Genomic DNA, 22,537 nt, shown 5'->3' on the forward strand with positions numbered 1-22,537 from the left:
ACATGCATTTTTCTCTTCAAAATAATAAAAATGAGATCCAGCTCAAAATGAAGAAAATTAAGCTAAAAATAAAGCTGCAGCTTCAGTGCCAGTGGCTGCTGACAGCCTCATTCTTTAGTAAATCCTTAGAGTAGGACCCAGCTACCCTCAAAGACACTCAGGCCTGGCTTGAGGTCTCCTGCTCTGCTCATTACTCCCCACCTCATACCCCGCTGCAGTCTCTTATAAGCCTATTCCTATTCCCTCTTCCTCTGGTTCGGTAATTTCCAATTTAAATTTTACACTCTAATGCAGGGAGTTTGGCAGAATAGCCTGTGGTGTGAAACCTTGCTGAACTGACAACTGCTTGCTTTTCCCAGTGTGGCAGGGGATCATCAAGTGCTGTGGAACCCGCTAATACTGGACAGCTCTCCACTTCCCCCTTCCCTTCGAGGTGACACGTGTGGACAGCTATTCCTGTTGCTTCTCCTAGGCTGCTCATTTCTAATTTATTCATAGCAGGTTATCAGCTGGGATCCTGCAGAAAACAGAGTAGAGCACATGGAGTGAAAGGGTTAAATTCTGAATGTAGCTGTACAAATTAAGGTGAGGTGTGTATAGATAATCTGTGATCTTCACAATATGCATTTAATTCCTTTATTTGCCAGCTCTGGCGCACAGCACAGTGCATAGCAAGCTAAAATCTCACTGCAGAGGCCCAAACAAACTGCCTGGGGTTGCACTGCTTGTTCTTTTTCACCACTTCTTGCTTCTCCCCAACCTATACACTCATTTTCATATCAGCTTTGAGTTTCTTACATCAAGAACTTATTCCACCCTCCCCCAGTCTAATGACAGCACATCAGAGAATATCAAAATCCTGTATTAGGCTTTATTCTTTTATATAAACATTAACATTTCTCAAACAGATTAGTTAAAAATACAGATTTAAACAAGAATTTTTGCAATTGCAATGAGTTATAAAAAACAACAGATTATTTTACAGATTGTTACAAGTGCTTTACAAAGGTGCAGAGTGAAGGCCAGTGGCAGGGGACCAACCTTAAGTGCAAAATGGACACGATACCCTCACCACGGGCATAGCGCTCAGATACACAGCCAAAAAAAAAAAAAAAAAAACAACAAAAAACCAACAAACAAACAAAAAAAACGAGCCATGTGAACCTAGGCTCTTGGGATGCTCACCGGGCAAGCAAACATAGACCCCTATAACAGAGAAGACTCATGAGACCAAGCTACCAGGATACTTAAGGTTACATCTCTGAGATCAGCCATAAGATGTTGCTTCTTAGAAAATAAGGAACATGTTTTACAACAGTATATTTCTCTTCTGTCAGACAAAATATTGCTGTAAATCCTAGAATACTTACGGATGTGTATACTTAAGAACATGGGGCATAAATCCAGTGTGGATCTCTCGGTGCCCAAAGTGAAGGATACAAGACCCAAGTGTCCTTCTAAAGCAGTTGGCGCTCCTCATACAGGAGGGACCTCCATGACCATCACTAAAACCTTGAGCAAGTACCTTGGAAAGACTTTGGCAAAAGGAAGAAGACGCAAGTGGATCTGGTTACACCCACTATTCCTGCAGCCCGTGATCTGAGTTGTGCAGCCCATGTCTTACGCAATGCCCACATATTTCACTAAATGCAGTGTGTCATCTCTCCTTGGCTGATATATCTTCACACTCACCTTGGAACACATACCACATGCTCCAAATTCTTGGAAGTTTTGGAGATCCTTCCGCCACACCTACCTTGTCTAGGTACCAGTCCTTCCCAGCTTTCTTTTATTTCACCCCTAAAGATAAGAATCTATGCCCTGATTTGTTCTGAACTAAAGTTTTCCAGCTGTTAGCAGATCAAAGGTAAAGTGAACTGGCTGAGAACCACCGTAAGATAAAACTGTGATGTATTACATTAAAAAAATCCACTACTTTATGCCTGACATCTTTCTGATGTACAAATGTTCCCTACCCAGGGGACATCCCTGTTAGACAAAGGGCACTACACATTAGAGGAATCCTTTTCCAAAAGAGGGCCAGAATGAAAGGGCAGCTCTAGAGATGAAGTCTCATAATAAAGAAATAACAGCTACTTCTCTTGGAATCATTGTAAAGGGCAGCACGTACAAGAGATTTTATTTATAGGAAACCCAGTGAAACCCCTAGAACGTCCACATTGACTTCCCTGAGCTCCTCAGATCCAGGTACACTGGGGACCCTGCAGAAGCCTTTTGAGCTGGGTTACTCTCGATAGAGAGGGTTTGGCAAGTTCCTGCAAATTTATTTTCATAATCAACGAGAGGAGAGGATCAATGGGCAAGCCCTCAGGACATGCTTAGAGAAGAGAAAGACTCTGAAGAAAGAGGTGCATGTGTGTGGGAGGGAAGGTCTTCATTTCTACCGTTTTCAGATGTTTCATGATATCCCTTTGGGGTATGGGCACTGCATCGAAACCAACCTCCCCCCCGATCTGATCTACCCCAGCTGCCTCCTGCGTAGGCTCATGACAACACTGAAAGCCCAGGCTCAACACTCCCTGCACTGCCTAGCCCAGAGTTCAGTGCTTTGGAGAGGGGAGGCTGGCTTCTCGTTAGCAAAGGCTGGGAGATGGCGTTACATCGGCATGTCAGCGCCCTGGGAGCATGCAGTCACTCATGCACATCCCAGATTTCTGAGAGCAGGGGAGGGAGTTTCTTGTCCTGCAGCCGAAGGGCAAACACCTGTTCAGAGTGGACACTACTTAGTGTCCGAAGACTGACCAGCTTCATTAACATCCGTGGAAACATCAGGCGGTCCTGTGGAGTCAAGCAAACAGACAGCTGTTAGTAAATTCACGCTAAAGCTCTGTTCCAGGAAAAAAATTACCCCACCAGGTGATGCACTGTAACCACAACCCTCACTTCCTCTAAACCCAGCATTCTCCAGGAGGCAGCAGTGTGGAGGAACATGAATACTACGCCATGTCCCAAAACTCCAGACTTTCCATGCTGGCTAAACTATGGAACGTGACACAGGACAGCAGGCGGTGACAGCTCACAAATACTGCTTTTACAGCTGCTACCGAACAGCCACAGAACGGAAGAGCACGATAGCCCAGGCAGCAACAGATCTGTTACAGCAGGATCTGTGCCTGCATAAACACAGGATCAGTCTGCACCACTGTTGGAGATGTTCTGGTCAGGCACTTACATTTGGTCTGTTGATGCAAATATATGAATGAAGGGCTTCCACATAGGTGTGCTGCAGCCTCTCCACCAGGGACTGGTCCTGCACATTCGGTCGGTCTGCCAAAAAGCAGGTTAGAAGTAAACAGATGACCACAGGCAGCTTCACTGGACTTGACATCCCTGCCTAACCCCAGTCCCTCAGTGTGGTCTCTCCCCAAAACCTCAGCTAGCACTCAGCCAGCACAGCTGGGAAAGTCATCCATGACTGCAGCAGCTATGTCTGTTTTCTGTAACTTCTCCCTCAGTGGTGCCTACTACTGCACACAGGGAGGCTGATCTGACTCCTGTAGTGGTGGAAGGTTAAACAGAGCGAACAGGGCTAGGTAAGTGTGTTTCGGTCCCACATTCCTGTCCCAGGGAAGAGGAGAAACTGCCCGCTCAGGAGGGAATGAATGGGGAAGTCTCTTCAGCAGCTGAGCCAGTGAGAAAACAGGAACAAAGGGGGAAAAAAAAAAAAAAAAAGTAATTAATCTTTCAGGTCACAAGACAGAAAACAGAAAGAGTAGAGGTGGCTTCTTTGCCAAGCCCTGTGCTGGCCTGGAGCAATACTGGCCTCACATCCAGGTACCTTTACTTGACCACCAGATGTCACTCGTGGCTTGGGACCGGTACCACACCAGTGAGGTGCCCAGGACATTAAGGGGACACTAAAATAGCAATTTCTAAATGAGGAAGAAAAATCAGCCAATATTTATCTACACACTGTTCCAGCAGTGGGGAAACTGTTTTCCTCTGGAGGTGGCACTAGAAAATTCAGAATATAATGAATGCCCTAAGCATAAATAGTAACACACTCCCTTCATCACTAGACCCTGTAAACCCTCTATTATTCCTCTCCAGCTTGTGACCTTCCTTAACTCTACTTTCTTTGACCTCTGACTCACCACTGCAGCTCTTCAGATCTCCCTGGCTTTTTACCTGCAGAGAAAATGTTGATGGCGATTAAAAGTGCATATTCAGCATCGTTGAGCTGTAGCTCATTCATTCCCTTTGAGAACTCAAAGATGGGGTTAATGAACTCAAACTGTAGACCTGCAACAAACGGAAGAGAACAAGGTGAGGCAACAATGGTGTCCTCCCTCTCCCTCTCTCTCTCTCTCTCCCTCCTTCTCATGGAATAAACTGCCAGAAACCCACCGCAGTACACCAGGGAGTGAGGAGGACAGGGCAGGCAGGAGAAAGACCCTTACATTATGTTCCAAGTGTGGCTGAAACCCCCATTTACATCCCATCACTACTGATGAGCGCCAACAACAGTGGCTGAGGAGTCAGGCTCTAACTGTAAAATGACACTTATTTCTGGGTTTTCTTAGAGCCTTAAATGCCCCACAGCACATTACGAGGCAACAGCTAAAGGGACATGAAGAGGGAACACAACATCAACTATCAGATGAGCCTGTCAAAATCAGAAGCTCACAAGTACATCTACACCTTACACTCTCACAACATCACCTCCTTCAAACCCAGCAGCCCTCTTGCTTTCAAAGAAAGCTTTAATCCCATGCTCCAGATTCATCTGAAGTCCCTCTGAGCTGAAAATACATAGTTCCAAGAAGCCTGAACTATGCCGTTTCCTTCAGCTCAAAAAGCTGGGAGAGCTGAAGCAGAGCCTGACCTTAGGCTTCCAATCACCTCCTTTGATAAATGCAGTCAGGCAGAAATACATTGATATTTGTTGTCACAACATACAAAGGCCACTGTCAAATCGAGTCTCTTTGTTCTATGTGCTATACAATCACACTGAAAACTTCAGGCCTTTCCTCTAAACCAGCATCCAAGTTTGTAATTTCCTGCAGTACAACTGCCTCAGAGAAGGATGAAGAAGACAGAGGGCATCTTTCCGGCTGCCTGCGTTCTGCCTTCCTAAATCATCTGAAGAAAAGGCTATCAGGAAAAGCGTCAAAGAGGAAAGTTGTATACAAAAGCCGTCTCAAGTATAAATGGTTAAATAGCTACCCAGGGAATAAGAAAAGAAAAAAAAAAAAAAAATCACATGAAGGACAGCCAAAGTCTCATTTTCAGAAATGCTGAAGATACATGCTTCCTGTTACTTCATCTGAAATTACAGACACTCATTGCTCTTGGAAAAATGGACTTCAGAAATCACATCACCACAGACTGTCATATAATGAGCTGATAACACGTCTAAAGCACTCTGTGGGGATCTTCAGTGCACAATACAGACTTCATATCAACTGAAATGTAATTACATTAATGTCCTCACTCAAAGTATTCATCTAGATTAGCAAGTGATATACTTGCAAAGGAGAGAAGACTGGGGTTTGACTTACTGTGATCTGATATGGCTCTAGGACCACATGTCCACATCAGATCTCTACCAGCAAGGAAGTTCACACCAACTGCTAGCCCTAGGTGCACTCTTAAAGCAAGATTTTCGTGCCCCGAGTCCAAATTTTTCCAAGGCAAGTTCACACTTTAAAAAAAGACATGAACTGAGCTAATATCACATGTTAAAAGCAAAAAAAGGTTTGTGGGGCTATTGGTCTGGTCCTATTCTAAACCTCTCACCTGACTTCAGCTTTAAGGCCCCACATACCATTTCCAGCAGCCCACACTAAGAAGGAAAAGATGAAAAAACACAAGACACAGGGAAGGAAGAAACACCTGTCTAATGCACCACCTGCTTTGGCGAAGTCATCCCGATTATAGCTCAGGTCCTTAAGAAAGGTGATGCTCTCAATCTCTGGATTGTAGCGCCGAGATGTCTCCAACAACATCACCTGAAACCAGAAGTAGGTATACTTGATTTGAAAACAGGAAAGAACGTTACAACACTGGTAATTTGCTGAGTGTTAGAGCACCTCTGAAAACACAACAACAAAAAAACCCAAACAAAAACTCTTCAAGAAGCTTCTCTCAGAGTGCTTAAAAATTCCAAAGTAAATTCTGCTGCCTCCTTTGTGGTCTGTTTCTGGGAAGGGGGAAATACCTGCTTACCACTACCAAGGCTCTTCCCTCATTCTCCTCCACGGCCCTTTGCCAGTATAGCCTGGCACTTCAGTAATGGTCCCATAGCTGAGGTCCTTCAGCCTGCCATCCCAAAAACGGGGATGGAACCAGTTCTCCAGGTGGGTAACTCCAAATTCTTTCATCTCTGCTACTACGTATTGTGGTGGAGCCAAACTCTCACCTCTATGGTAGATGTCTTCAATAAAGCAATCTGATCTTCCCTGGTGAGCTCCAGGAAGCCAGGTAGTTGCTTGGCAAAGTCCACAATCTCTTGCACAGAGATAATTGCGAGTTCTGTAAAGTGAGCAAAACGCTGCTGCCTTGCTTCACGGTTATTAGGGTCAGGAACTTGGGGCCACGGCTGCGGGAAAGGGAAGAGACAGCGTATATATGTGAAAGATGGAGCCAGGACAGAAAGATGAGAAGATGAAGTGAATAAAGAAATTGAGACACATTGGAACATCATCCTTTGTTATTCTTTACATAACATTAGCCCACAGATGCAACGCCTAAAGTATCTCTATTCTCCCAAATAATTTACCCACAACCCCGACTCCCCAGACTTCACTTTTTCTCATTTTGGGTACACTGGTAGAGTTTTTACCGTGACTTTGAGCCTGTCTGTGAATGAGCGCTGGTTGCACTGCTGCTGAGCAGCCACAAGCTTTTTTATCATGCTCAACTGTTCAGGTGTCAGTTTGTGGGAAGGGCTTGGCGGATTCGGAGGGTTTGGATGCACCACGACTGTCCGAGCCTGATCATCTTCCTGCTTCTTCAGTTTCTTCAGTCGGATCTGTTCTTCAGACAAAACATCTAAAGCAGGAATAGCCAGAGATCAGTCATGACACAGGAGCACACTGGAACCCACACTGAACTCAGGGTAACGCGCTGTAGATGGAGAGGCAGAGATCACAGCTGCCTGTATCTGGTATATCAGTGTATACAACACAGACAGACAGTGATACCTTTGTTTCTCCTTCTTTTCCCACTCGAAGTTGCACTATTGCCTTTCTTTTAATCATACTGCCACGTAAAGTGTTCACAAAGGACAGAAGCTCCCCCTTCATGATGCCCTGCAGATCTCAAAGACAACAGCGACCTTCCCCACCAAGCAGTTTGACAAAATGCCACATTATAAGAGATTCCAATAGATGCTCCCTTCACGTGCCATGGTGTGTCCACTGTATTTTACATTATCCTGCTGCTGTGTCTTTTTCTGATATTGCTAAATTAATGCTTGTGCCATTTCATCTTTCTCCTGAGAGGTCAGAGTCAGTACTGAATAGAGTTTGAGAGTGAAAGGACAATTTTCTACACAGCCCATCTGCAGCAGACTGTCAAGTAGTAACATACTGTAAGATGAATAATGGAAGAATAGCTTTGCATAAGACATACTGAGGACTGCAAGTCCTTCAGCAGTAGGGCTAGAAGTCTTCTTCAGCTGTGAACTCAAAGGATATGCCATTTAGATGTAACATTGTAAGGAATAAAACAACTCAGAGGCATGTGTTGTGAAAAAATCTTATTGGACCAGCTTCTCATTAGCTGATATAAATACAAAAACTGTTAACAGCCTGTAACTAAGTTAACTGAAGAATTCACTGACTTAATTGTAGAGGAGGTTTGTTGCTTCTTTAAAGTCAAAGCTGCACGCTGAATCCAGAAAAACTGAAAGAAGCAGACATACCTAGATTCAAGGATTGTATCTTCAGGAGAATCATCCTGTGCGTTAAGTGATGAATGAACAAAGAACAGAAAAGGAACTGATTGGAAAAGAAACCGTATTTTCAGGAACAAAAATTAAAAAAAATAAAGCTTGACTTTGCGAACAAGATTTTAAAAGTGCTGAAAGGTTCTTTGGCCATTTTTTACGCACAAGTAACGACGAACCTTGGCTGCTACACAGGAAGGCAGGCCCGAAAACTGAGCAAGTATATACTTGCACTTCTCAAAAGAATCGTGTTAAACATGAAGACAAGAAATGGAGAACAACTGCAAGATAGCATTCTGAAATGGACGGTCCACAGTACTGGAGGGAGACACAAAGAACGTGACACATACAAACTGAAAGTAATCTTTATCCCTGACCTCCAATAGGGACGATGTGTGTACTGGTACACACATGCACAAAAATTACAATTCTAACAGCAAAGACATTCAATACCATTACCAAGTTAAGGGGGATCTGTAAGATTAGAGAATGCTAGTCACACTGTTAGTTTAAGAAGGGAAGTAATTGATCAGAGATTACAGTCCCTCATCTTTGGACTCAGATGCACAGAGAATTTACAGCTGAGTAACAAGTTACCAGATATTACTGAATCTTGAAAACTGCCTATGTGCAAGCTGCTACACCACAACAAATTCAGAGCAATCTAAGTTACTTGGTTTGCCATGAAGAAGCTATTTTACTTCATGGTTCACACTGGCTTAAGAACAATTAACTGGCCATGAATAACTTCAGTCTGGGAATTAGAACATTTCCAACAATTAGTAGAGGGAAGATCTGGAATAACCTTCCAAGTGAAACAGCTGGAGGAGAAAACCCCCATTTTCTGTCAAGATTAACAAGGCAAATTTGCAGAGCGGGATTAGTGTTGACAAGAACTGCCAAGCACTTGATAATAACAAGCCAAAGATTCCTCTTGGCCCAATTTCCTGAGCTGTCTTCAATGCAAGGCAACGAGTAAATGCAGAAACACACAGAGGCTCTCTAGTATCTACCTGCAATAGAACAGTAGCAAGGTAGACAGGCAGCCTCCCTACATAGCTTTTCCAATACATCTGTTTTGTAGCTCTCGAGCAGGGGACAATAGGGTAATGCTGATACAAACCAGTGTGACAAAGATACTGATTACACATCTTAGGTGTGCCGTGCTTCGTGTTGAAAAAACTGAACAGCATCTTTCATGGGTGCAGTTCAGTGGGACTTATACCCTGTTCCTCACTGTTCTGGGTGCTGGATGTCAGAAAAGGAGACCTCACACAGAGTTAACATTAACCAAGCGTCCATTTGGTCAGTCTTGGCCTGCAACAGGATGAAACCCAGATGCCTTGGCAGAAGAGGCCTGTTCCCGATATGTAAGCAGGAACATTGTTGAATATTCAGAAACAGCAGCCTTATGGCTCGTGTAAGAAAAACAGTGGACTTCACTGAGGGGAGGAATGAGATTGGGTCTGCGCAAACCCAGCTGCAGTACTGTGGCGCTGCCCTTGACCTCTGTCACAAGCTCGCAGTGTGAGGCAAAGGGAAGTGCCTGTTGTTTAAGGAGCACGGTGACCAACCCCGCAGTCCTGCTCGCAAGACAGACAGAAGCCTGAGTCTGCTGATACAGCTGGCAGCATACCGAAGAACACGTACACATTAGCTACGAGTCCCTCCTCTGATGTCATATTCTGCAAGTTCTTACAAAATAGCGTGTTCAAGGAATACAGCAGGGCTGGGGCTCTCGGCACACCGGTGCTGTTCCACCAGCAGCCTCGCCTCTCCACGACCTCCCTGCTCAGCTCTCGGGGACTTCCCACACGCATTCCGCGTGCCGCCCGCACGCCTCACGTGGGACCCCCCCCAAACACCCACCAGCCCCCAGCCCGCCCCTACGTGCCCCCCCGGCCCCATCTCCTGCACTCACACTGCTCCCGCATGCCCGCCTCCTGGCACTTGCGCAGCCGGCACTCCTGACACTTGCGACGCATGTACATGTCCATCTCACACTTGCCGCCGTTCTTGCAGACGTACTGCGCGCCCTTGATGATACTGCGGCGGAAGAAGCCCTTGCAGCCTTCACAGCTCAGCACGTTGTAGTGGAAGCCGGAGGCCTTGTCCCCACACACGCTGCACACTTCGTTTCCCAGCATCTTAGGGGCCGGGCCCTTCTTCCGCTTCAGGGGGGGATTTTCTACTGAAACGAACAGTGCCCAGAAAAAGGGGGGAAAAAAAAAAAGAAAACCCACACACATGAGGGAAGCATGGTGTTTGCAGCTGACTGCCCCACTCCAACAATAACCATTTATCCTCGCTCAAACCCACTATTCTCCCAAGCACACACATGAAAAATCAAGTCTCCCATTTCACAGACTCCCCCTTCTGAGCGAGCGTATCTTCTGCAACAAACCAACTGTTGACATAATCCAAACAGTTTCACCTCAACTGCATAATCAGATAGAGCTTCATGCTTGTCCCCCTCCAAAATAGAGGGAAAGAGCTAGAGCGTGCTCAGGCCAGATGTTGTTCCGCACTTCCCGTCAGGAGTGATAGTTAAGTTACCCATGTGAGAAAGAGCTGCAAGAATGTTGAGCTAAAATCCAAGACTCCGAAGAATGTAATTTTCTTCAGAATTCACCTACGGTTCTCTTACCATACTCATTACCATTCTCTGCCATGCTTATGTACAAGGATAAGGAAAAATGGTTCAGCAGTCAAACAATCACAGAAAACCAGTGCTGAAAACTGTGACTGTACAAAAAGCAGACTGAGTAGGCAATCCCTGTAACCGGAACAGCTGGGGAAACTGTCAAGGCAGAAGACAGCAACTTCTTGGAGTTAGGGGCAGTAAGCAGGCAAGCAGCACACTGCACAAGCTCGGGGCCCTGAAGCCATCATTTCTACTTCAAGAGTGCTCCCCACTCCTAAAACTAAGCACTCTCATATTGACAGTTTACTTGCTAAACCTCGTTATTCTACTTGAAACACAAGGCCTTCACTACTGCCTCACAGTCCAGATGGTCTTGTGCAGCAGCTCCCAGTTCTTCCCGTGTCACTCCAATCGAGCTTAATCTTGACACTGGCTGAGCATTCTGAAAACATCTTTGATCTACTCCAGCACGTCTCATCTTAAGCTCCAGCCAAATGCTTGTCGATGTTGTTTGTGTATTCCCTCCCTATTAGCCATCTCTCTTTTCATTTCATTTAATCCTAGCCATGTTGACATTTGACATGCCCTTCTACAGAGCTCCCAGTGCAAGTATTTTTCTGTATGTTAGATATTATAGATTCTTCTATGGCAACTGTTCATAACAATTACAAACAGCACATCTTGATAAATCTCTAGATGATGTTTAGATATGCCTGGAAAGCCTTTATGCTGGAGTCAAGTCATAGGGATTGGTTTGCAGGACAAGCCTGCTGCATTTCCTGATCAACACTGGGGTTACAATGGCATGTCTCATTTTTTGTACATATGATTCTAATACTTCTACCTTTACTCTCAGTTACACTTACTATTCTGTTCGAGTTCCTGAAATGGTAAACAGTTTTAGGTCAGTCTCAGAAATTATTATTAGTGTTCTTCACTGCATATTGGTTTTCACAGTCTTAAGTATCTTGGTGTTGATTTTCAATCCCATTGACTTTACAGAGGTTGGGAGGTGACTCATTTTGGCTAGCACTTCTCATTGCAGATTAGACAGCAGGAAAATGTCATCAGAAAGGTTACGTCTCTGATATTCCCCTCTGTTGTTCTACTATATTTCTCTTCACACAGCCTATTACCAAGGGGAAATTATGCAACGCCTGCAGTTATTTCCAATTACTAAGTCTGCCATTGCATATATATTAACTGGTATAATAACTCTGCAGAAGCCTCAAGTGATGTTCATATGTTTCTGAGGGACAGCAGAGTAATCTAATCACTTCCACAAGATGGATTTGTCCATCTTGTGGATTTCTTCGCTGTCTTTAAGACATTACATAAAGATCTGATTACCATTCTTATAACTCTTTTATTGAGACAGATAGGCTTATTCTTTGATCTATGCAAATTATTTTCCACCTCTGAACACTAACCATTTTAGTCGTACAGCTTACTATTGTCTGCAGTCAAAGATAACAGAAATCATTTGAGGTGTCTGAAACGTGAATGCCATCTCTGCACTTTTAGCTCTCATTAGGGTCTTCCTTCTTTGGTAGAACCCTTATTTAATAATTCTCTTCCACATTCAGTGGTGCTTTTAACCTTGCATTTTTCTAAGTCATTTATCAATTGTTTTCTTTTCCTGTCCTCAAATCTGTTTTAAGGACTTTTATTGGATAATATCTCTTCACCTTTCAACTATTCTCTTTGTTTCTACTCTACTGATGAGCCTTTGTTCAATGTTCAGATCACCTCTTCTTTTCATTAGCAGGGACTGACCATTGCCTCACAGTTCAAACACGCGTTTGTCGTATTTTCATTAAATTGCTGATACTATGCTGGGCACCTCACTTGTGCTTTCCTTTTTTTCCTGGTACCCATCCAGAGATTTTACACTATGTCTTCTTACGGTTCAAAAGTGTAGGATTGTGTGTGTCAGCAGCAATTATACCTGTGAAATCTCAATTCTATTTCCTGATACTATTTTAACCCCAGTTAACCTCAAAAATGTGTAGAGAAGACTTCTACTGTCTTTCCATTATACGAATCTGCAAGAACCTATTATTTCTTTGCATCACTAATCCTTGTTGGATTGTCACCTGTAGTAAAGCTTTATTGCTCAGCAGCTTTTGATAAAGCTAACAAAAAGAAATTCATTTTACTGCCACACACCTAGCCTCGAAAAGGTCAACTAAACAAAATATTCAACCCATTTATCACCTGGATAAACCCAGTCATCTTCAACTATCAATAACTGAGTCTATCCTTAGACATTCTCTCAGAGTGCTTCAAGCACAGCACAACTCACCCTAAAATTCTGCCAAGCATCAATTCTGCTTGCAGCTGAAAGAATAGAGAGCATTTAGCTTTCATGGATTTAGTAAGAATTTTTCCATACCTGCATGCTCAGGGGGGTTCTCTGAGCCAGGGAAGAGCGAAAGCCCTTCCTCCTCCATCTCAAATACACTCGCCACCCTCTTCCCATGATCCCGTGTGCTGAGTTGAGTGGGACCCATGGAAGCCACACAGGAAGGGCTCGCTATAATCTCATCGCTGCAGCATTGTTACTGCCGAGCAAGGGGCTGCGGGCGTCTTTCTTCAAGGTCTTTGGTTTCTCTCTGCTACTGAAAGTCAGAAAGGAAGTACCTGTGAGAAAAAAAAAAAAAAACAAACAACAACAACAAAAACCTAGAAACAACAAACAGATGCAAAAGAGGCAAGAGCTCAACTACTGAAGCTATTAACTCCCCAAATCTTTACAAGCTGCATCACAAGCAAGCTTCAAGATTTTGTTTCCTTATTTATTAAAAGGGACAATTAACTTTGTTTTATCAATGTTTATGCTCTTGAAACACAGTATTTTAACAAACGGTGTTAAAAAGTACAAGATTAGCACACTCAGGTGCAAAACTGGTTTGTTTACTGCCAAAATATTTATCAAAGCAGGACAAGCCTTCGTTACTGCTAACACCACCAGGGGACTTCAGCCCTGACCTCTCCAAGTGTGTAACAGGGAAATTCCAGACTTTACAGCCGGTGGCCTTTGTTAAAGCTTCCAATAACAAACAGCTCATTGCTGCCAGCTGCCCTGGATTTTGTGGCATGTACTGCAGAGCACACAGAAAACTGTAGAAGACAATTTTGATACAATTATTTAGCAAAGACTACAACACATCAAATTTCCCTATTAATATCAGGAGCGAAAGGCTGTGCCAAAGAGATCAGTGATGTATTGAAGAGGAGGATGACAGATCCTCTCCTCACCTGCAGCAAGAAATCAAAAGCCAGCATCATACTTACAGAAAATGACCATTACACCACCCTCAGGAAATAGATTCACCACCAACCTTCTGAGTAAACCTTTTTCTGGAACATCTTTATTATACAGCACTAACTCCACTACAGAACTGGAACCTGGAAGGCAAATCCAATCCCTTTTTCCAAAAAAACCCACCTGCACAGAAAAAAAAGGCCTTACTGGCACGACTGCACAGACTCTGTGAAACTGATGCAAACTGCTAATGTAAACACCCCTAATCAGACTGAACATCCATTTCATCAGTTGATCTTAACTCAGTGATGTACCAATGCAAACTAAAGGGATTAGCTGATTTAAAAAGCAACTACGTTAAAGGCCTGTACCAGTTTAACTTGACTGAGTTCAGGACTGGAAGCCTGCCACTCTCTGAAAGACAGGAGGTGACAGAAAGCTGCGCAGGAGCCCAGATACAAAAGCGTCAGGTAAGCAGGGGCACGCCTCACACACTGTTGTGCTGACTGGCAAGAGGCAGAGGACCACAGTCCCAAATCCCTTCTTCCCTCCTGGGTATTTGGTCCAGACCGTGCAACTTTTCTTCGAATGCCAAAGATGAAAGCAGTACTTCCACAAACCACCCCCTTCCTCTCAGTTCTCTGAAAGAGTCATCAAGTAGAAAAGCAGCCATACCGTCAAACCTGCTGAGCTCCTGTCATCTCCCATTAGACTGTGGCAGATAATAGATTCAGGTGTTAAAAACCACAGGGCGTATTAATTCACGTGACCTTTGTAAACACAGCCTCAGACTGCATAAGGACTTGGGAGCTCCCTCCCCTTTGTGCACGCAGCCACTGAATCGCTGCAGAGATGCACTAATCTAGAATAAAAGCAGCGGCAGCAAATATCAAACTCAAAGCCATAGGAAGGAAGAATTCCTGTTGTGGGAGGTTAAAACCTAACTGATGTGATTTGCAACCAAGTTGAAGAGACTCACAGTCCTCAAAGGAACAATGTGGCTATCACAATCAACTTCTTTTTAAAAAAATCTCCATGGTAAATCCTGCACCAACTGAAAGCCTTGTGCAGGCACAGAGCATCAGACAGGGATAGGAACTTCACTGAAGCAAACCCAAACCCGACTTGTACTCCTAGTCCCATGTAAACTCCTCACTGATGCCGGTATCAGATGTCTCTGGACATGTTTGGGCATGAAACAAGAAAGCCAAGCGTACTGCCTCAGTGCATCTCCACATTCCTTTAAACCACGCAAAAGACTCACTCAAACATTAATTATTGTGCAGAATGAATCACCAGCAGCAGTACTGCAGTAATTTTTCAAAGAAAGAGTTTGATCCCCCAGCTGAGGGACTGAGTGACGGTGCTCAGACCCCGCTGCCTTCAGTTCAGTGACCCAGTCCTGCTGCACCCCAGCCACGACAGCAACATTTCCTGGAAAACAGAAGAGGAGGATAGAGCCTGATGGGATTTCAGAATTCTGTCATCCACATGACTCTTGACATTGCCAGAGTGAAACTTGCTGTCAGCAGGACATCTGGAGCCCAAAGGAGACTTTCTAAGAGACTGCAGACTTCCTGGCAATGTCTGAGAAGTCTGCAGCTACCAACAGGGAGGGGAGTATAAATCCATGTGCACGCCCAGGACACGGCATGGGGTAAAGCCCATCAGCCACTATTTTCGTGCTGTAAAACCAACCCACACGGTCTTACTTCATGCACCAGCCTCCAGCCTTCCCAAAACAGAATGGGCCAGACAGGAGAGGCCTCTCTGCTCTCAAGACACAGACTTTTTCAGTTCTGTAGATGCAGTAACAGTTGCAGGCTGTGGAAAGCTGACCTAACTACAAACAGCAGCACTCTGGTGCTAGGTAAAGAAACCTAAACTAGCATTTTCCCTACAAGCACACAAGTGAAAGGCTGTATAACTAGGCCAGGGAGTTTTCACAGAAATGCATGACAATTATTTTCAAATGACTAAAAATCTTATCGAGTTTTGTACTAATACTCATGTTATTAGAGGTCCACATCTTCCAATCTGCACATGAACTAAAAATGTAGAAGAGTGATGCAAGCTGTAACTGCAAGAGGGAACGCTGTCTTCTTGACATAATCTGCTGTGCTGCCTCCCACTGTCTGTCTCAACTCTGGTAGTTTTAGAAACCAGGACTGGCCAAGTGACAAAAGATGAAGCAATTGCTTCTCTCTAACACAGCGTCTAGAACAGAGGAACCTGATGAGCAGACATACTCCCGTGAGGAAGCATCTATAGATGAAAGGCTAAGGAAAACAATTTTCTGCCAACCCTTGCCACCCATGTCTCAAATAACACTTCTGAAATGTGTCAACGCCGGCTTTGTCCTACTCCATTTCTTCCCTCTCCCTTCCTTTTCTGAGACAACGGAACAACTCAGATACTGATGGTCTCAAGATCAGCACTCTTGCAACAGAAAAGTACTGTTAACAGAGACTAGAAGGGGCAGCCCTGGCTCTTGCCATGCTAAATGCCAGAAACATTCATCACTTCCTCCAGCAACAGTCACATGTCATCCATTCCCTCAGCTGAGTCTTCTTCCAAGCCCAAGTGAAGCACTTATAAGCCCTCCTGGAAGTCTTTGATCTGGCCTGTCATCAACAGACACAAGCTAAAGAATATGCCTAATTTCTGTCCCACATTCACTGAGGATAAGTAAAGAGGAGAGAGCACTCGGCAGCACAGCACATAAAGAAACCAAACGAGCCAGATGCAGTTACTGTGACACTTCTGCTAAACAGCTCTGTCCTCTCCCTGGTATTCCCTGTTTGGTGCTTTCTGTGAGAAGTTTAAGGATCAGGAACCAGACCAGATGCAGGCATGTCTCTGAAGAAACTGTACTGTGGAGTGCAGGAATAACCAGAAGAATAGCACAACAAACACTTTACCTGCAAATACTGAATGTTCAGAGGAAACAGTAGCTTTTTAGGAAGTTTACACAAGTCTCTGGGATCTTTCAAAACAGGATTTACTGGTCAGAGTCCTGGTCCTGTAAATCAGAAAATCCTACAGCCTTCTGCCAAGGGAAAATATATGGTTGTTTCAGCTGTAATGAACCACAAGCATGCACTCTGCAGCACGTCAGCATCAGCAGAAGATTTTACATTTGTATACATACATTAACATGACTGTGCTCATGTGTCACGCAGCTGTGTGTCAACAGGACTGTGCGTTAGTGTGTGGGCCTAACGGACTGTTGGTGAACAAATGCATCTGATAGGAAGGGCTATCTTTCAGAAGTACCTAAAGCAGGATTATAATTTGGCATTTTGGCTTCTAAATATGTTGTGACATGCGATACAAGTGCCAGCACCCAATCTGAATTACCTCTGAAAGCTGGGCTCACAACAGTGCGTAAGGGTCTCTGCTGAAATCTAAATGCACAACTCGCACAGTGGTGATGCTACCTTGGGTATCAAAAGCTGGCTGCAGATCTAAATGGCCAAGAAAAAAAGCCTGTTGGACTGAGATTTCACATGACCCTGCAGCACCAGCACAGATCTAAGCCCCTCAGGAGACACCACTGTTCCAATCCTTTCATAAGGAGTAATCAGTATTTTGTGACCTAATGCTCTTCCAATACCATCTCTGGTGTAGCAGTCAAGTATTTTCACAAACCTTCCCAAGGAACTTGGTACTACCTTATCACTGTCTCAGAAAAAACAAAGGTTATTCCCAGCTCATGTTGGCTCGTTCATCTTCCTTCCCTCTGCATCACTGCATTTCTCAAGAAATGCTGGAGCAGCTAGTAGTCTGTGAGCGGGGCAAAAGTACACATATAACAGGCTTCAACTGGGAAGAAGTTGAAAGAGGCACTCATACCTTTCAGGGCAGAAAAAGAATTCTATGCAAATCTGTCCCTTTGAAAATGAAGTGACATTTGAAAACTGTTAAAACTCATGAAAAAAAATAACCAGCTTCAGATTGTCAACAGGAGGGACAAACCGTGGAAGTGCAAGGTGTGCAAAGCAGCGCAACAGGATAGCATAAAGAATGATTTTGAACAGTATGTTTGCAAAGAATGGGAAGAATGGTTCTGTAACTCTGAGGGAACAAAGACCAGCTCTGTGTCCCTGCTGTAAATTCCTCTCTACAGAGAACTGCAGGGACATGGCTTGAAATTGCATTATCCATTTTGATCTCCCAGAAGCATAAAGCCAACCACAAACTGGAAGGAGTTTGCAAACCACCATCAGTCCCGAATTGATTTAAAAAAAAAAAAAAAAAGCTACAGCCTCCTGATTGCTTTCATTTGCTATCAAGCTAAGCTTCAGCCAACCATGAGCACCTGCCCACGCGTGCAGCACTGGCCTGTGAGCCTCGCAAGCTGTTGCCTCCTCTGCCATCTTTGCCAAAAGAATCCTAACAGTCACTCCCAGCTGCACAGCCTGCTCCTCAGGGATGGGCAGCTGCATTCTGGCCTCTTGCCCCTGATTTAAGGGTCTCATTCCCACCTCTGCCTCTACCTGGGAGTTTTAGAGCGCTCCTCTCCCCCTTCCTTTGGCTTTTACTCCTGTTGCTGACCAATTCCTTTATTACCCACGACTCTGCCAACCTCTGGCACAGCCTCTGCCCACACATGTATCTCTTCCTTTGAGCTGGTGCATCCCTGAGCTTGACTGGATTCTTACTGCAGCACCCAGCTCTCACTGTGAAGACCTCCTTTGGCGTTAGTCTGGTCTCAGCATGCAGTGTGCTGTCTCCTACCCAGGTCAGGTACGGAGCTATGGCAGAGTTCAGAGAAGAGCAGCAAAAGTGACTACCAACAGATTAAAAGGAACAAACGTGCGTCAGCTGGTTGAAAGAGTACTGGGAAGAGAAGCAGGAAGATGTAATAATGGCGTACAGCAGGATGAAAGGTGTTATTCTGAAAGATGGCATGCCTGAAAGGGATAGAAGGAAAACGAGGAAGGGAAAGTCAGGCTATTGCAAAAAAAAACACCCAAAAGGTGATTTCTGGGAGACTGGAGACCAGTCTCCATAATTTTCCTTCTAAAATTAGACCTTGTATTACAACCAAAGCGCAAAGAGGTCTGCAGACATTTCTGAATCTAACACAACTTAGATGCTCTTGACCCACAGAATATGCTATTATAAACAATGGCAGCGACAGAAATTCCAAGCCAGTTCCACCCTACCTCAGGTAAGAAGGGATACAGGACTAAAACCAAAAAGTCTCTCTCTACTGAACAAAGTGGTTGGCAAAGTGACTTAGGATCATAAGACACAACTGTACTACCAAACAATGCAATAATTCAGGGCAGAATCAGCCCAAAGTATTTTTGCTTTGCTCCACATAAAACACCCCAACCAAACTCACTCCTTGTCAACGATCTTCAGGGCACAGGATTAGTTTCTTTCCTACACAGCCTGTGGATCCTCCTGCTTTGGGAACAGGGCTTCCCAAATTGTACATCAGATGAAGACAGAATGCACCGACTCCAGTCCCACCCAAGAACCTACAAGCTCTGCAGGGGACCTCCTCATGCCAACAGCAGTTGTTTTGAAAGAAGTCAGCTCTCCTGTTCGCATGCGTCATCCAGCAGGAGATGCTCCCTCCCCTCTCACCTGCCTCTCATTATTCCTTGCCTGACAGAGGCTGAGGTTTTGGTTTTGCCCTTGTCTTCACCTCTTGGTTTCTGCCTGATCAAACAGTGCCCTGTCAACACAAGGAGCAAGAGGAAAAGAGAGTGTACGTGTGACTGCTTTCAGGGTGGGTAAGATCCTGAAACCGGCTGTGGCTTTGTGTTTCCTCCCTCCCTCCCACCAGATGCCCTTGGTCCTGCAACTGAAAGCAGGAGAAAGGAGATGAGGTTATTGGAGTTCATTCACACTGCCCACAGGGCTGCTCTCGCCTCCCTTCCTGTTTGCATGGAGTATCAGTCCCTCTGACAAAGGGAGAGAGAAAGAGGCAGAGAGGGAGAGAGAGGGGAGATGATGGTAAGAGAAGATAGACTTTTCCCTGGTTAATGAACTGGAAACGAACAACAAGTGATACCAGGAGTGATGTGGCCACCTTGCTGCTATGAAATTCCTTTAAAGGCCACTGACACAAGTTCCCTTGAACTCTGGAAAACAGCACAAGCCAGGTCTGGCTAACAAAGCTCCAGTTCCTTTTACCCCTTTTAGGCTTTCTACTGTCACCTCAGCTTTCAAGCTTCTGGCTAACCAAGAGCATAGCCACCTCAGAAATGGCAAAAACTAGGGCATGCACTGGGTTACAGCAAGGAAGATATTACAGTAACTGCATCCCTCCACCTTCCCCTCGCCTCCAAGCTGTCCTGTAAAATGACAAGTCATCCTTTCTCAGCTCTGTCTGGCCAGATGAGCTGTGCCGCCAGTGTCCCGCCACGCAGAGCAGACAGAGCAGAGCCACTTTGGAGCAACACAAGCTTCTGCAGCACCCATGGGGACGAAGACGAGTAGAACTTGCTGTCTGTAGCTGAACGGCAATAAACCCCTGTGTCTGGCTGTGAATTCCGTTCATCAACAGCGCGACACTGCTATCAGCACCGACCTTCAGATGGCAGGAAGCACAACTGAGGCTTTGACAGGGGCTTCCAACAGGAAAAATCCCAACTGTGCTCCTCCCAGGAGGATGAAGCACACAAAGCAGTGCAGCTGCCCCCTCCTGCTAGCGGAGGAGCAAAGGGTAGCTCCCTGCCTCTCCCTGGGAAGAAGGGGAAGGGAGGGGATCCAGCCTGGAGCTTGTCTACAGAATGTTTGTCAGCATCAGCTGTAACAGCAAACTCTCCCTATGGAAACTCACTTTAAAAACAGTAACAGCATTCTTTTGTCAGTACCACTCGCAATTTCCCCGAGCAAATTAAGCTATCCTACCAGTAAGTCTTTTTTTCCCCTTGCACATCTAAATGCATCTGTGCAAAGGTGGGTTTGTTATGTGTTTTTCTTCCTCAGGCCCTTGTATTAGCTAACGGTGTAATTCTTTCACACTTCTAAACACACCACCAGAGACAGACACACACACACAGACACAAGAAAAAAGAATAAAATCAAACATGAAAAGTGTTCAGGCAACCTAGAAAACTTCCTACTACAAAATAATCTGCTAACTAGCAAGACCCTGCTTTGGAAAATGAAAGCTTGCAGCTCATTATTCCTGCTGCTGACCAGCTCTTGCACACCCTGCATGCAGTGACGGCTCATCATGTCCTACTTTAAGGCTGAAAACGAGGTCTGATCCTAACACCTTAGTTTTCTTATAAATGCTACTGCATGGCAGCATGGAAAACATGCCCACAGACTCTTCTTTCTGGATTTCTTCTCTAGTTTTATTCAGCCACCAAAACCTTGTTCTACACAATTATACATAGCTATCCAAAACAGAACAGCCAGCCATTCTTTGAAGTAACACTTTTAAGACCCAGAGCTCCCTTAGTCTTCCCAGAGAACAAGGTTTATGAGAGACAAAATACACAGTGTCGTCCAGATCAGAGGTAATGGCAATAACCAGCTGGGTTCAAAAAGCTGTTTTAAAGGGTTAGAGAAGCCTCTCTTAAATCACTGTGGACTTCCACAGTACAGAACAAACAGATCTACCTTGGACCCTACACTCCTTTATGACCCTCAGTCCCACAGATGTACAGCCCTGCTTCAGGGAACACAAGTCTGACTCATGGCAGATCCGAGATGTCATCCCAATGCCATCTCCAAAGTGAAGCAAGAGATCAGAAAAAGAAAAAAAAAAAATGTAGAAGGGGAAAAAAAAGAAAAAATGAATACCCAAAGTACCATCCTGATAGTAGAGAAGCCAAGGAAAAGGGTTAAACCTAGTCCGTAAGCAATAAGAGAACCAACTAGATTATGCCTAGAAAAGAGCACTGCAGGCCTTTTTTCTGCATGTAGAAAATTATAATAATAATCACACAACATACTGTTTACTTGATTGTTTTCTTAAAAATAATTTAATCTCCATTATACTATGCACTAAGGGAATAACATTTAATGACCCGTGCCCGTTCTAGCCAAGTGCCTTTATCAGCTGGCACTTGGCCCACGAAAGAGAACCCTGCTCAGCAACCCGGGCTGTCTCAATCCCAATCTGCTGGTGACTCCTCTGAGCAGGATCGCAGCCCAATCCACTGTCAGCACGGCACTACCACTAAGCCAGATAAAAGCAGTAAGAAGCAGCTGCAATATTTTTCCAGGAAGATGACAAAGGACACATAAAGCTGTAGGATGCATAACAGCAAAGCCAGAAGGAGAACTTAAAAGCCCTCAACTAGCCCTTGTCCAGACCACCTTTGCTTTCCAACAGGTCTTCTCCACCCTCGACTAGCCATGAAATAAAAGAACATGAACAGAGGCAAAAGAGAAAAGAACAGAATAAAGTCGGGTGGGGTGGGGGGTGGGGGGGCTGTTCACAGTACAACTGTTCATTTTTCCGATTTCCTCCTTTCCTCCCACCCCAAGAGTACTTTCATCAGCATGCTGCATATCACCATAACTGATGGGAGATTGTTTCTGGGAAACAGCGTTTTTGTAAGGTGTCTATACAGCACTTTGTATCCAAGCACCAACCCACCTAAAAGCATCAATCAAAACAAGTACTACTGCTCACAGGCAAAACAGAAATACAGTACTGGATTGCAAAACAGGCAGGAAACTCATTAAGGTTCCCTTAAGTGCAGTAGGGGAAAAGCACCAATTCCCATTCATA

The 22,537-nt window shown here is 44.7% G+C and overlaps 1 protein-coding gene across 9 annotated transcripts in view; it reads right to left on the bottom strand.

The window, feature by feature from the left end:
• Positions 1 to 857: 857 nt before the first annotated feature.
• The window catches only part of NR1H3 (nuclear receptor subfamily 1 group H member 3), a 30,187-nt gene continuing 8,507 nt past the window's right edge, over positions 858 to 22,537 (bottom strand). For 5 of the 9 annotated variants that reach the window (XM_042790764.1, XM_042790762.1, XM_032993353.2 and 2 more), the window contains exons 2-9: positions 12,952 to 13,199; positions 9,834 to 10,103; positions 6,806 to 7,014; positions 6,383 to 6,562; positions 5,873 to 5,972; positions 4,150 to 4,263; positions 3,194 to 3,288; positions 858 to 2,799 (exon numbers count right to left, since the gene is read on the bottom strand). In XM_042790764.1, coding sequence (XP_042646698.1) covers positions 2,653 to 2,799; positions 3,194 to 3,288; positions 4,150 to 4,263; positions 5,873 to 5,972; positions 6,383 to 6,562; positions 6,806 to 7,014; positions 9,834 to 10,103; positions 12,952 to 13,069 — 1,233 coding nt within the window. In that variant the 5' untranslated portion in view covers positions 13,070 to 13,199 and the 3' untranslated portion in view covers positions 858 to 2,652. Of the gene's footprint in view, positions 2,800 to 3,193; positions 3,289 to 4,115; positions 4,264 to 5,872; positions 5,973 to 6,382; positions 6,563 to 6,805; positions 7,015 to 9,833; positions 10,104 to 12,951; positions 13,200 to 22,537 lie in introns of those variants that run through there. The other 4 variants (XM_042790766.1, XM_042790765.1, XM_042790767.1 and 1 more) reach the window with 4 other exon arrangements.

The sequence above is a fragment of the Tyto alba genome, unplaced genomic scaffold (assembly GCF_018691265.1).
Source record: "Tyto alba isolate M040663 unplaced genomic scaffold, T.alba_DEE_v4.0 Super-Scaffold_18, whole genome shotgun sequence".
Classification (NCBI taxonomy): domain Eukaryota; kingdom Metazoa; phylum Chordata; class Aves; order Strigiformes; family Tytonidae; genus Tyto; species Tyto alba.